The following is a 15972-nucleotide window of genomic DNA, read 5'->3' as shown; positions in this document are numbered from 1 at the left end:
TGACTGAGTGGGCGGGGACCTAGCAGGCTGAGTGGGCGGGGACCTAGAAGTCTGAAAGGACAGATTGAGTAGGCACGGAGATAGTTGACTGAGTGGGCGGGGACCTAGCAGGCTGAGTGGGTGGGGACCTAGCAGGCTGAGTGGGCGGGGACCTAGCAGGCTGAGTGGGTCGGGGACCTAGCAGGCTGAGTGGGCGGGGACCTAGCAGGCTGAGTGGGTGGGGACCTAGCAGGCTGAGTGGGCGGGGACCTAGCAGGCTGAGTGGGTCGGGGACCTAGCAGGCTGAGTGGGCGGGGACCTAGTAGGCTGAGTGGGCAGGGACCTAGAAGTCTGAAAGGACAGATTGAGTCGGCACGGAGATAGTTGACTGAGTGGGCGGGGACCTAGCAGGCTGAGTGGGCGGGGACCTAGAAGTCTGAAAGGACAGATTGAGTAGGCACGGAGATAGTTGACTGAGTGGGCGGGGACCTAGCAGGCTGAGTGGGCGGGGACCTAGAAGTCTGAAAGGACAGATTGAGTAGGCACGGAGATAGTTGACTGAGTGGGCGGGGACCTAGCAGGCTGAGTGGGCGGGGACCTAGAAGTCTGAAAGGACAGATTGAGTAGGCACGGAGATAGTTGACTGAGTGGGCGGGGACCTAGCAGGCCGAGTGGGCGGGGACCTAGCAGGCTGAGTGGGCGGGGACCTAGTAGGGTGAGTGGGCGGGGACCTAGTAGGCTGAGTGGGCGGGGACCTAGCAGGCTGAGTGGGCGGGGACCTAGTAGGGTGAGTGGGCGGGGACCTAGTAGGGTGAGTGGGCGGGGACCTAGTAGGGTGAGTGGGCGGGGACCTAGTAGGCTGAGTGGGCGGGGACCTAGTAGGCTGAGTGGGCGGGGACCTAGAAGTCTGAAAGGACAGATTGAGTAGGCACGGAGATAGTTGACTGAGTGGGCGGGGACCTAGCAGGCTGAGTGGGCGGGGACCTAGAAGTCTGAAAGGACAGATTGAGTAGGCACGGAGATAGTTGACTGAGTGGGCGGGGACCTAGCAGGCCGAGTGGGCGGGGACCTAGCAGGCTGAGTGCGGGGACCTAGTAGGGTGAGTGGGCGGGGACCTAGTAGGCTGAGTGGGCGGGGACCTAGCAGGCTGAGTGGGCGGGGACCTAGTAGGGTGAGTGGGCGGGGACCTAGTAGGGTGAGTGGGCGGGGACCTAGTAGGGTGAGTGGGCGGGGACCTAGTAGGCTGAGTGGGCGGGGACCTAGTAGGCTGAGTGGGCGGGGACCTAGCAGGCTGAAAGGACAGATTGAGTAGGCACGGAGATAGTTGACTGAGTGGGCGGGGACCTAGCAGGCTGAGTGGGCGGGGACCTAGAAGTCTGAAAGGACAGATTGAGTAGGCACGGAGATAGTTGACTGAGTGGGCGGGGACCTATCAGGCTGAGTGGGCGGGGACCTAGCAGGCTGAGTGGGCGGGGACCTAGCAGGCTGAGTGGGCGGGGACCTAGAAGTCTGAAAGGACAGATTGAGTAGGCACGGAGATGATCCCTTATTGCTGTTACTTCAGTGTAGATGAAGGGGAGGAGACGGGTTAAATAATTGTCTTGAAGCCTTGAGACATTTGAGACATTGAATGTGTATGTGTGCCATTCAGAGGGTGAATGGGCCAGACAAAAGATTGAAGTGTCTTTGAATGGGGTATGGTAGTAGGTGCCAGGCGCACAGGTTTGAGCTGCAACACTAGTGGGGTTTTTCCAACTCAGTATTAGGAAGGTGTTCCTAATGTTTGGAATACTCAGTGTATATTATCTCTCAGACAATGTTCATAATTCATGACTATCAATGATGTCAAGAAGTTTGTATGAATCTCCTGTTTGAAATGTCTCTCGGCGTAATGACATGACAACTGTGTTGTTATTTTTTTTGGGACAACCCTTCCCCTTGCTTTTGTTCCACGCTGGCTAAAGACCTAGCTAGCCAGCAACTTCTCTAGCAAACACCAGACACAGATGAAAGCAGAAACCTATAAGTACATTTGCCTTAGAATAGATGAATAGGGGAAACCTCTAATTATATTTGTTGACACACTGCAGTCAACTTTAGGCATCAGTTGACTAGCTAACTAGCTATGTAAACCATAGCCCTCTGCAAGCACGCCTTCTGCCATTTTACCTTTATTTAACCAGGCAAGTCAGTTAAGAACAAATTCTTATTTTCAATGACGGCCTAGGAACAGTGGGTTAACTGCCTGTTCAGGGGCAGAACGACCTTGTCAGCTCGGGGGTTTGAACTCACAACCTTCCGGTTACTAGTCACACGCTCTAACCACTAGGCTACCCTGACGCCCCAACATGCTGCCATGTTGGTTACTAGGACGAAACCTTACATAAAAAAGGTACTTTTGAGATATTAATATAAGTATTTTAAATGTTGATGGAATTAGAGTGAAAAATAATTGTATTTCAAAATCTAAACATATTCCATATTTGAGAGAACAATATAAGGAGTATAACGACGCTAAGATGGTGTCTGTATCATGTACGGTTCACAGACCTCTGGCAGCGTTTACACAGGCAGCCCCAAATCTGATAATTTCTTCACTATTTGATCTTTTGACCAATCAGTTTAGCTCTGAAAAAAAGATCTGATGTGATGAAAAGATCTGATGTGATGAAAAGATCTGATGTGATTGATCAAAATACCAATTAATGAAGAAAGAAATATCAGAATTGGGCTGCCTGTGTAAACGCAGCCATAGGGTTTAAAAAGGGCCTAAACTGACCACTTTCATCATGATTTTCCCCAAAACTGTTGGTGATACAAATAGAAAAATCAGGTCAAACATCCTTCCTCCCAATGAAGTTACTACGTGAGCATTGCCAGAACAATCTGACATACAGAAACTATTTTCGGCCTACACTGGCGTGGAATCGCCAATAGCATTCACAAAGTATTTATGTGTGTGGCATAAAGAGTAAAACATGGACTTACTATGTTGATGAGTGTGAGGACATAGTTCTGTACGTGCTCCTTGCCATGGAAGCGCACCACAGAGTCGTCCACAGCCAGCAGCACCTCGATGTTGTAGTCGTCCTTCTTGGCGTGCCGCCGTTTGCGCTCAGACTCTGTCAGCTTGAGCTCCAAGAGGTCCAGAGCACCGGGGAGGTCAGCAATCCCAAAGTCTGTCACTGTGTGGAGGAGAAGAGACATGAGGAATTACAACAAGGAACATTTAGCATACATTTAGCACATTTAGCATATTCATGTAAACATGAACAGCATGTTCAAGTAACATAGCAACATTTAGCCTACAGCAAGCAGCATGTTTACATGAGGAATTACAACAAGTAACATAGCAACATTTAGCTTACAGCAAGCAGCATGTTTACATGAGGAATTACAACAAGTAACATAGCAACATTTAGCCTACAGCAAGCATGTTTACATGAGGAATTACAACAAGTAACATAGCAACATTTAGCCTACAGCAGCATGTTTACATGAGGAATTACAACAAGTAACATAGCAACATTTAGCCTACAGCAGCATGTTTACATGAGGATGAGGAGGTAGTATGGCCTCCTCTCCGATGGCTCCCAATTCCCTATTTAGTGCACTCCTCGTAGGTGCTTCAAAACATTAAAAATGGAAAACGGTGCCATCGGGGACATAACCTACGAGTTTGCTGCTCAAGCGTTGGTCAAAAGTAGTGCACTTAAATAGGAAATGGGGAGAAATATGGGACACAACCAAGCTTTGGAATTGTCTCGTGTCGTCTCAATGATGCAGACAGTCCAGACATGAACAGGAGAGACTGTACAAGGCTGATCTGAGACCTGTACAATGATGCAGACAGTCCAGACATGAACAGGAGAGACTGTGCAAGGCTGAACTGAGACCTGTACAATGATGCAGACAGTCCAGACATGAACAGGAGATACTGTACAAGGCTGATCTGAGACCTGTACAATACAACGACCCCTTGATCCCATCACCTGAACACTATCTCCAATCATACATCAACAACAGCATGACAAGCCAACATCCTCTTCCTGCTCAACCCCCTCAACATCCTCTTCCTGCTCAACCCCCTCAACATCCTCTTCCTGCTCAACCCCCTCAACATCCTCTTCCTGCTCAACATCCTCTTCCTGCTCAATCCCCTCAACATCCTCTTCCTGCTCAACCCCCTTAATATCCTCTTCCTGCTCAACTCCCTCAACATCCTCTTCCTGCTCAACCCCCTCAACATCCTCTTCCTGCTCAACCCCCTCAACATCCTCTTCCTGCTCAACCCCCTCAACATCCTCTTCCTGCTCAACCCCCTCAACATCCTCTTCCTGCTCAACCCCCTCAACATCCTCTTCCTGCTCAACCCCCTATGTACACTATATATGATGACAGAAACCTCTGTATGGTCCATATCTGGAATATAATGTTGATGTCCCGTACGTCAGAGACATCATCTTCTATAATATACAACTTAAAGAAACAGGTGACTGTGCATTCTCAGTAGGATATGATTTGGCATTTTAGTTATTTTATTTTTAAGCTGCATGTGTCCCTGGAAAATGACTCGGCGAAATGCAACAGTTACCTGTAAAGTCAACAATGGAAAGAACGGAAACCATCCGAAATAACAGTTAAGTACAATAGCAAAACAAAATAATGTTTTTAATTTCCTTATTGAACATTATTGTTGTCAACAGCAACAGGAATGTGTCTGGATAAAATGTGTTATTACCATGTAGAAACAGCCTGGTGTTATAAAACATAGAGTGTGGCTATGGGCAGCTGGGAATTATCACATTCCACCATGACGGCAAGGAATCTCTGCCACCTCACTATGCTGTCTGAGACCCACACACTAGACCAGACGGGCATCCAGCCTGGGCTCAATACTATTCCAAATCGAGGACTTTCAGCTCTTGCTCTAGCCTGCTTCCTTATGCAGACAGTTCCAGGAAGGTGAATCGTATAAATGTTCCTAGGTGAGAAACAGCACAGCATAGAGAAGAGAAAATACTACTGTGTCGTTAGAACGAATACTTGGAATCTGTCGGACAAATAATAGGCTGCCACAGAGGAAGGTTCGTCTCAGTGGCTGGAAATACAAGGGCTCTCTATGTGTCTAAGGTTCAATCATCCTCTACTCTATAGAAATACAAGGGCTCTCTATGTGTCTAAGGTCCAATCATCCTCTACTCTATAGAAATACAAGGGCTCTCTATGTGTCTAAGGTCCAATCATCCTCTACTCAATAGAAATACAAGGGCTCTCTATGTGTCTAAGGTTCAATCATCCTCTACTCTACTCAATAGAAATACAAGGGCTCTCTATGTGTCTAAGGTCCAATCATCCTCTACTCAATAGAAATACAAGGGCTCTCTATGTGTCTAAGGTTCAATCATCCTCTACTCTACTCAATAGAAATACAAGGGCTCTCTATGTGTCTAAGGTCCAATCATCCTCTACTCTATAGAAATACAAGGGCTCTCTATGTGTCTAAGGTCCAATCATCCACTACTCTACTCTATAGAAATACAAGGGCTCTCTATGTGTCTAAGGTCCAATCGTCCTCTACTCTACTCTACTCTATAGAAATACAAGGGCTCTCTATGTGTCTTAGGTCCAATCGTCCTCTACTCTACTCTATAGCAATACAAGGGCTCTCTATGTGTCTAAGGTCCAAGCAACCACATGTGAGGTTGGAGATAGCAGGTGTCCATTGGACATGATTGAGATAATATCAGGACAAACTGAGAGAAGTTTTGCATTGCTGTCAGTGACAATGTGACAAACTGAGAGAAGTGGCTAAACTTGACAAATAGGAAGTATGATTGTACAGTGCCTTGCGAAAGTATTCGGCCCCCTTGAACTTTGCGATCTTTTGCCACATTTCAGGCTTCAAACATAAAGATATAAAACTGTATTTTTTTGTGAAGAATCAACAACAAGTGGGACACAATCATGAAGTAGAACGACATTTATTGGATATTTCAAACTTTTTTAACAAATCAAAAACTGAAAAATTGGGCGTGCAAAATTATTCAGCGCCCTTAAGTTAATACTTTGTAGCGCCACCTTTTGCTGCGATTACAGCTGTAAGTCGCTTGGGGTATGTCTCTATCAGTTTTGCTCATCGAGAGACTGACATTTTTTCCCATTCCTCCTTGCAAAACAACTCGAGCTCAGTGAGGTTGGATGGAGAGCATTTGTGAACAGCAGTTTTCAGTTCTTTCCACAGATTCTCGATTGGATTCAGGTCTGGACTTTGACTTGGCCATTCTAACACCTGGATATGTTTATTTTTGAACCATTCCATTGTAGATTTTGCTTTATGTTTTGGATCATTGTCTTGTTGGAAGACAAATCTCCGTCCCAGTCTCAGGTCTTTTGCAGACTCCATCAGGTTTTCTTCCAGAATGGTCCTGTATTTGGCTCCATCCATCTTCCCATCAATTTTAACCATCTTCCCTGTCCCTGCTGAAGAAAAGCAGGCCCAAACCATGATGCTGCCACCACCATGTTTGACAGTGGGGATGGTGTGTTCAGCTGTGTTGCTTTTACGCCAAACATAACGTTTTGCATTGTTGCCAAAAAGTTCAATTTTGGTTTCATCTGACCAGAGCACCTTCTTCCACATGTTTGGTGTGTCTCCCAGGTGGCTTGTGGCAAACTTTAAACAACACTTTTTATGGATATCTTTAAGAAATGGCTTTCTTCTTGCCACTCTTCCATAAAGGCCAGATTTGTGCAATATACGACTGATTGTTGTCCTATGGACTGAGTCTCCCACCTCAGCTGTAGATCTCTGCAGTTCATCCAGAGTGATCATGGGCCTCTTGGCTGCATATCTGATCAGTCTTCTCCTTGTATGAGCTGAAAGTTTAGAGGGACGGCCAGGTCTTGGTAGATTTGCAGTGGTCTGATACTCCTTCCATTTCAATATTATCGCTTGCACAGTGCTCCTTTGGATGTTTAAAGCTTGGGAAATCTTTTTGTATCCAAATCCGGCTTTAAACTTCTTCACAACAGTATCTCGGACCTGCCTGGTGTGTTCCTTGTTCTTCATGATGCTCTCTGCGCTTTTAACGGACCTCTGAGATTATCACAGTGCAGGTGCATTTATACGGAGACTTGATTACACACAGGTGGATTGTATTTATCATCATTAGTCATTTAGGTCAACATTGGATCATTCAGAGATCCTCACTGAACTTCTGGAGAGAGTTTGCTGCACTGAAAGTAAAGGGGCTGAATAATTTTGCACGCCCAATATTTCAGTTTTTGACTTGTTAAAAAAGTTTGAAATATCCAATAAATGTCATTCCACTTCATGATTGTGTCCCTCTTGTTGTTGATTCTTCACAAAAAAATACAGTTTTATATCTTTATGTTTGAAGCCTGAAATGTGGCAAAAGGTCGCAAAGTTCAAGGGGGCCGAATACTTTCGCAAGGCACTGTAAATGGCCCAGCCAGCTGCCTATACATTCCAGTACTTTTAGAACCACATCATGGTTGTAAATGGCCCAGCCAGCTGCCTATACATTCCAGTACTTTCAGAACCACATCATTACAGCCTGACTGCTGTAAGACCGTCAGTGGTAACCCGTCACTCTGAATACGTTGGCGAGAAGTTTCTCTGAGACAGGGCGGTTTGATATGAACCGCGGGGGAAACGTTCTCCACACGCTGTCACGTCACCGGGGTGACTTTGTTGTTATTGTTACTGGACCCGCGGGGAGCGCATGGGATATAATCCATACCTCACACCGTACTGATGGTCTGAATGGTATTCATACTACCATAGTTACATTTGTAACTTCCATTCTAGTATCAGATAGGAGTTATTTGGCTTATAACCATAGCAGATCCCTTTTGGTGCTCTGTAGAACCCTTTTTTAAAGGTTCTATAAAGAACCATGCTCATGAGGTTCTAAATGGAACCTGTATGGTGACATGAAGAACCCTTTCCTCAGGTTCTATATTCACGGGTTGCACGTTGCGTCACAATATTGTTTTGAACGTTCGTTTTAGGACTGACGCCCGACTGAGCATTCTACTCAATGCATCCTCATCGGGCGCTGATGAAGGATTGATCTGAAAGTGCATTACTGAGGCTTGAAAACAAAAATGACATTTATAAACACGAATAATTAGTAGGAAAACCTTTTGTCATCATTTTGATGTCGCCAGATTGACTTTAGCTGCAGTATAACGTTAGCTAGCTAGCTAAGCTTGAGGGGAGACCTTCAGATTGACTTTAGCTGCAGTATAACGTTAGCTAGCTAGCTAAGCTTGAGGGGAGACCTTCAGATTGACTTTAGCTGCAGTATAACGTTAGCTAGCTAGCTAAGCTTGAGGGGAGACCTTCAGATTGACTTTAGCTGCAGTATAACGTTAGCTAGCTAGCTAAGCTTGAGGGGAGACCTTCAGATTGACTTTAGCTGCAGTATAACGTTAGCTAGCTAGCTAAGCTTGAGGGGAGACCTTCAGATTGACTTTAGCTGCAGTATAACGTTAGCTAGCTAGCTAAGCTTGAGGGGAGATGTCCAGATTTTAGCTGGCTAATATTAGGGTCCTTTATAGAACCTTTATGGAGAATGGTTCTATAAAGAACCTTCTTTAATCTTAAAGGTTCTTTGTAGATCCTATTGAAAACCATACAGGGTTTTATTCTGGTCAGACATGTTATATTGTTAAAATTCCCTAGGTGTTATTATTGACAAGTTGAAACAAGTGAGCTTCCTCTGGAACAGCTGGGGTCCCTGAGGAGAGAATTAAGACCCACTGACTGATTTAGTCAGCTGTTCTCAACTAACACAAGGCCATAACATGAGTCTTTCACAGGACACCATCACTGGCCATTGTCATATCTAATATGTAATGGCATAACACAACACAACACATCAGATAAACTGACATGACACTAACTCACAATTGCACAAAAAGAGCTGTGCGTAAACCACGCCCCCAAAAATTCTAATGAGCTGCTTCCCCTACATTTTAATTATCACTAAAAGAAGAAAGAACCATTTTCTGAACTGTAAAGAACCCTAGTTCTGAACTGTAAAGAACCCTAGTTCTGAACTGTAAAGAACCCTAGTTCTGAACTGTAAAGAACCCTAGTTCTGAACTGTAAAGAACCCTAGTTCTGAACCGTAAAGAACCCTAGTTCTGAACTGTAAAGAACCCTAGTTCTGAACTGTAAAGAACCCTAGTTCTGAACTGTAAAGAACCCTAGTTCTGAACTGTAAAGAACCCTAGTTCTGAACTGTAAAGAACCCTAGTTCTGAACTGTAAAGAACCCTAGTTCTGAACTGTAAAGAACCCTAGTTCTGAACCGTAAAGAACCCTAGTTCTGAACTGTAAAGAACCCTAGTTCTGAACTGTAAAGAACCCTAGTTCTGAACTGTGAAGAACCATTAAAGAGCTCAAAGGGCTATTTGAGGCATTATGGTTCCACATAGAACCATCACTTTTCCCGAAGAACCCTTGAGGAACCCTCATTGTTTTAGTGTGTATGACTGTACATCACCTTTACAGTCCCAGACACTGGAGAGAATATCTACGGCACCTATAACAGTCGGACAGCCTACCGCCAGATGCTCAAGCTATTGTTCACGGACAGGAGGGAATTCATAGAGCAGTCAGGTCCATTTTAACTGTAGAGCAGAGAGACAGACTTTCCCCCAGTGCTTTCATAGGGGCCGAGCATTCCTCACAGCTGGTGCAGTGAACAGTCTGTCTGCTGTGTGTGTGTGTGTCTGCTGTGTGTGTGTGCATGAGTGTGTGTGTGCTTGTGTGCACTCACCCCTCCTCTTTCCACTACACTGGTGGTGTTCCCTTTCCTTACCTTCATTGTGGAGGTCCTTCCTTGTTTGGACTGGTTCACTTTTGATGGCAGATCTCCTGTAGACCACATGGACACGACCTTTCACCTCCACATCCTGCTGACCCTTCTCTAGAGGCTCGATGAAAAACTCCCCGTTATCAGTCCGGATCAGGCCTGCCTGGAAAAAAACACAGCTCTTCACATAATGTGGTTTAAAGTACTTAAGTAAAAAAAATACTTTAAAGTACTACTTAAGTAGTTTTGGGGAGTATCTTTACTTTACAATTTATATTGTTGACAACTTTTACTTTACTACATTCCTTAATAAGAAAATAATGTACTTTTTACTCCATACATTTTCCTTGACACTTAAAAGTACTGGTTACATTTAGAATGCTTAGCAGGACAGGAAACTGGTCCAAGTCATGCCCTTAACAGAACATCCCAGTAGGGATCTACTGCCTCTGATCCGGAGCACTCACTAGACACACACACTTCATTTTGTAAATGATGTCTGAATGATGGAGTGTGCTCCTGGCTACCTGAAAATGATTATTATTATTTATTTTGTTACATGATGCCATCTGGTTTGCTTAATTTGAAATGATTTTAAATGATTTATACTTTTACTTTTCATACTTAAGTATATTTTAGCAACTACATTTACGTTTGATACTTAAGTATATTTTAAACCAAATACTTTTAGACTATTACTCAAATAGAATTTTACTGGGTGACTTTTACTTTAGATATTTTCTATTAAGGTTTATTTACTTTTTCCCCAACCACTATTCACTTTAGTACCTATAACCCCAGGCCTCTACATTAGTACACAGGCCTCTACATTAGTACACAGGCCTCTACATTAGTACACAGGCCTCTACATTAGTACACAGGCCTCCACATTAGTACACAGGCCTCTACATTAGTACACAGGCCTCTACATTAGTACACAGGCCTCTATATTACTACACAGGCCTACGTATTACTACACTCAGTGTTCAGAGGTTGTTGATTGGCCCTTCACAAGCCCTTAGTATCAGTCCTAGGTATGGAAACACAACTTCCTCAGTATAATACCAGGCTGTATACTATAACCCCAGTATAATACCAGGCTGTATACTATAACCCCAGTATAATACCAGGCTGTATTCTATACCCCCAGTATAATACCAGGCTGTATACTATAACCCCAGTATAATACCAGGCTGTATACTATAACCCCAGTATAATACCAGGCTGTATACTATAACCCCAGTATAATACCAGGCTGTATACTATAATCCCAGTATAATACCAGGCTGTATACTATACCCCCAGTATAATACCAGGCTGTATACTATAACCCCAGTATAATACCAGGCTGTATACTATAATCCCAGTATAATACCAGGCTGTATACTATAACCCCAGTATAATACCAGGCTGTATACTATACCCCCAGTATAATACCAGGCTGTATACTATACCCCCAGTATAATACCAGGCTGTATACTATACCCCCAGTATAATACCAGGCATAGTATAATAATTATAGTATAATACCAGGCTGTATACTATAACCCCAGTATAATACCAGGATGTATACTATACCCCCAGTATAATACCAGGCTGTATACTATACCCCCAGTATAATACCAGGTATAGTATAATAATTATAGTATAATACCAGGCTGTATACTATAACCCCAGTATAATACCAGGATGTATACTATACCCCCAGTATAATACCAGGTATAGTATAATAATTATAGTATAATACCAGGCTGTATACTATAACCCCAGTATAATACCAGGATGTATACTATACCCCCAGTATAATACCAGGTATAGTATAATAATTATAGTATAATACCAGGCTGTATACTATAACCCCAGTATAATACCAGGCTGTATACTATAACCCCAGTATAATACCAGGCTGTATACTATAACCCCAGTATAATACCAGGCTGTATACTATAACCCCAGTATAATACCAGGCTGTATAATATAACCCCAGTATAATACCAGGCTGTATACTATAACCCCAGTATAATACCAGGCTGTATACTATAACCCCAGTATAATACCAGGCTGTATACTATAACCCCAGTATAATACCAGGCTGTATACTATAACCCCAGTATAATACCAGGCTGTATACTATAACCCCAGTATAATACCAGGCTGTGTACTATAACCCCAGTATAATACCAGGCTGTGTAATATAACCCCAGTATAATACCAGGCTGTATACTATAACCCCAGTATAATACCAGGCTGTATTCTATAACCCCGGTATAATACCAGGCTGTATACTATAACCCCAGTATAATACCAGGATGTATACTATAACCCCAGTATAATACCAGGCTGTATACTATAACCCCAGTATAATACCAGGCTGTGTACTATAACCCCAGTATAATACCAGGCTGTGTAATATAACCCCAGTATAATACCAGGCTGTATACTATAACCCCAGTATAATACCAGGCTGTATTCTATAACCCCGGTATAATACCAGGCTGTATACTATAACCCCAGTATAATACCAGGCTGTGTACTATAACCCCAGTATAATACCAGGCTGTATACTATAACCCCAGTATAATACCAGGCTGTATACTATAACCCCAGTATAATACCAGGCTGTATACTATAACCCCAGTATAATACCAGGCTGTGTACTATAACCCCAGTATAATACAAGGCTGTGTAATATAACCCCAGTATAATACCAGGCTGTATACTATAACCCCAATATAATACCAGGCTGTATTCTATAACCCCGGTATAATACCAGGCTGTATACTATAACCCCAGTATAATACCAGGCTGTGTACTATAACCCCAGTATAATACCAGGCTGTATACTATAACCCCAGTATAATACCAGGCTGTATACTATAACCCCAGTATAATACCAGGCTGTATACTATAACCCCAGTATAATACCAGGCTGTATACTATAACCCCAGTATAATACCAGGCTGTATACTATAACCCCAGTATAATACCAGGCTGTATAATATAACCCCAGTATAATACCAGGCTGTATACTATAACCCCAGTATAATACCAGGATGTATAATATAACCCCAGTATAATACCAGGCTGTATTCTATAACCCCAGTATAATACCAGGCTGTATACTATAACCCCAGTATAATACCAGGCTGTATACTATAACCCCAGTATAATACCAGGCTGTATACTATAACCCCAGTATAATACCAGGCTGTATACTATAATCCCAGTATAATACCAGGCTGTGTACTATAACCCCAGTATAATACCAGGCTGTGTACTATAACCCCAGTATAATACCAGGCTGTATACTATAACCCCAGTATAATACCAGGCTGTATACTATAACCCCAGTATAATACCAGGCTGTGTACTATAACCCCAGTATAATACCAGGCTGTATACTATAACCCCAGTATAATACCAGGCTGTATACTATAACCCCAGTATAATACCAGGCTGTATACTATAACCCCAGTATAATACCAGGCTGTATACTATAACCCCAGTATAATACCAGGCTGTATAATATAACCCCAGTATAATACCAGGCTGTATAATATAACCCCAGTATAATACCAGGCTGTATTCTATACCCCTGTATAGTTTCTCTGGGAGTGGGAACCCACCTAAAGTGAACTATGTGGACACATAGATGAACATTGGCAGTAGAATGGCCTTACTGAAGAGCTCAGTGACTTTCAACGTGGCACCATCATAGGATGCCACCTTTCCAACAAGTCAGTTTGTTACATTTCTGCCCTGCTAGAGCTGCCCCGGTCAACTGTAAGTGCTGTTATTGTGAAGTGGAAACGTCTAGGAGCAACAACGGCTCAGCCGCAAAGTGGTAGGCCACACAAGCTCACAGAAAGTGACCGAGTGCTGAAGAGCACAGCGCTTAAACATATTCTGTCCTCGGTTGCAACACTCACTACCGAGGTACAAACTGCCTCTGGAAGCAACGTCAGCACAAAAACTTTGTCGGTAGCTTCATGAAATGGGTTTCCGTGGCCGAGCAGCTATACACAAGCTTAAGATCACCATTCGCAATGCCAAGAGTCAGCTGGAGTGGTGTAAAGCTCACCGCCATTGGACTCTGGAGAAGTGGAAACACGTTCTCTGGAGTGATGAATCACGCTTCACCATCTGGCAGTCCAACAGGATGAATCTGGGTTTTGCGGATGCCAGGAGAACTCTACCTGCCTGAATGCATAATGCCAACTGTAAAGTTAGGTTGAGGAGGAATAATGGTCTGGGGCTTTTTTTCATGATTCGGGCCCCTTAGTTCCAATGAAGGGAAATCTTAACGGTACAGCATACAATGACATTCTAGATGATTCTGTGCTTCCAACTTTGTGGCAACAGTTTGGGGAAGGCCCTTTCCTGTTTCAGCATGACAATGCCCCCGTGCACAAAGCGAGGTCCATACAGAAATGGTTTGTCGAGATTGGAGTGGAAGAACTTGACTGGCCTGCACAGAGCCCTGACCTCAACCCAATTGAACACCATCGGGATGAATTTGAACTCTGACTACAAGCCAGGCCTAATCGCCCAACATCTGTGCCCAACCTCACTAATGCTCATTGTGGTTGAATGGAAGCCCCACAGTAATGATCCAATATCTAGTGGAAAGCCTTCCCAAAAGACTGGAGGCTGTTATAGCAGCAAAGGGAGGACCAACTCCATATTAATGTCCATGATTTTGGAATGAGATGTTGGATGAGCAGGTGTCCACATACTTTTGGTCATTTTTTAAAGGTGAATTATTGAATTCACCTTAAAAAGCTATTTTTAAAAAAGTATTTCCCTTCTCTTCCATATCCATCCTTGAGTAATCTCCTCTTCTTTCAAGTTGTAATTGTAGAGGAGATTATAATTATCAAAAGGAAGTTAGCCTACAGTGTATGGAGGAATCAATGGGGAAATTACATGGGTCGAAATAATTGAGATAATTATTTCAACATTCAACAATGTTACTTTCAAAACTATTGGAAAACGTTAGACTGTGTGTTCTTCTCCAAGGAAATTGTATATCTGATTGTTCAGTCTAGCGTCTCTATTCATACGGTTTTATTCAGTAGTTTCGACAATAATAGTAAAAAAAAAAATAAGAAGGAAATTTTCAATTGTGGGGCTACTGTGAGGTAAACTCATTTTAAACCAATCACTGGAGAGGCAGAGGTCCATAATGACCTCTAAACTGTACAAAGGACACAAGACCAGCTCTCTCTCTGTGTCTCATCTCAACTCTGTATGACCCCTAAGAGTTTGATTCAAAGCAAAGAGAGAGAGATGGCAGAGCCCAGGGTCTTCCGTACTGGTTCTGAGAGTATTTCATGAGTCCAGACTCCAGAGCCATGCCATCTGGCACAGTCATTTCTGCATGATTGTAGAGCACTCCTTTCCTCTCTAATCCTCCCCTCTCTTCCTTTCCTCTTCTCCTCTCCCCCATCCACCCCTCTCCTCTCTCCACTTGTCTTCTCCTCTCTTCCTCTCCTCTCTCCATCCACCTCTCCTCTCTTCTCTCCTCCTCCTCTCTCCTCCTCCATTCCCCTCTCTCCCTCCTCTCTCCTCCTTTCCTCTCTCCTCCTCGCTCTTCTCACTCCTCCCTTCCTCCTCTCCCCCATCCACCCCTCTCCTCTCTCCACTTGTCTTCTCCTCTCCTCATCCACCTCTCCTCTTCTCTCCTCCTCCTCCTCCTTTCCCCTCTCTCCCTCTTCTCTCCTCTTCTCTCCTCCTATCCTCTCCTCCTCGCTCATCCCCTCCTCCTCTCTTCTCTCCTCCTCCTCCTCCTTTCCCCTCTCTCCATCTTCTCTCCTCCTCCTCCTATCCTCTCCTCCTCTCTCCTCCTCCTCTCCCTCCTCTCTCCTCCTTTCCTCTCTCTTCCTCCTCCTCGCTCCTCCCCCTCTCCTCCTCCTCCCCCTCTCCTCCCCCTCTCCTCTCTCCTCCTCCTCCTCTCCTCTCTCCAGACTATAATTAACCATTTCAGTTCTCCAGTAGTTTGATGATGCAATCCCATGACAGAGAGAAGTTAACAATTCCTCTCACATGTATAAATGGGTGAAGACATTTGTTCGGTTATGTCATTAACAGTCGTGGATTCCTTTCAGAAATGTGTCAACACCCGTAAACTTAGTTGAAATGTG

General features: G+C 43.9%; 1 protein-coding gene across 4 annotated transcripts in view; it reads right to left on the bottom strand.

Annotated features, from left to right (window-relative positions):
• LOC110531531 (A disintegrin and metalloproteinase with thrombospondin motifs 3) overlaps positions 1–15972 on the bottom strand; it is a 125475-nt gene that overhangs the window by 71875 nt on the left and 37628 nt on the right. For all 4 annotated transcript variants that reach the window (XM_036988538.1, XM_036988535.1, XM_036988526.1 and 1 more), the window contains exons 3-4: positions 9836–9992; positions 2968–3164 (exon numbers count right to left, since the gene is read on the bottom strand). In XM_036988538.1, the coding sequence (XP_036844433.1) occupies positions 2968–3164; positions 9836–9992 (354 nt within the window). The remainder of the gene's footprint in view (positions 1–2967; positions 3165–9835; positions 9993–15972) is intronic.

The sequence above is a fragment of the Oncorhynchus mykiss genome, chromosome 1 (assembly GCF_013265735.2).
Source record: "Oncorhynchus mykiss isolate Arlee chromosome 1, USDA_OmykA_1.1, whole genome shotgun sequence".
In the NCBI taxonomy this organism is placed as follows: Eukaryota; Metazoa; Chordata; class Actinopteri; order Salmoniformes; family Salmonidae; genus Oncorhynchus; species Oncorhynchus mykiss.
The sequence above is the reverse complement of the archived record's forward strand: the minus strand, read 5'-3'. Positions and strand labels throughout refer to the sequence as shown.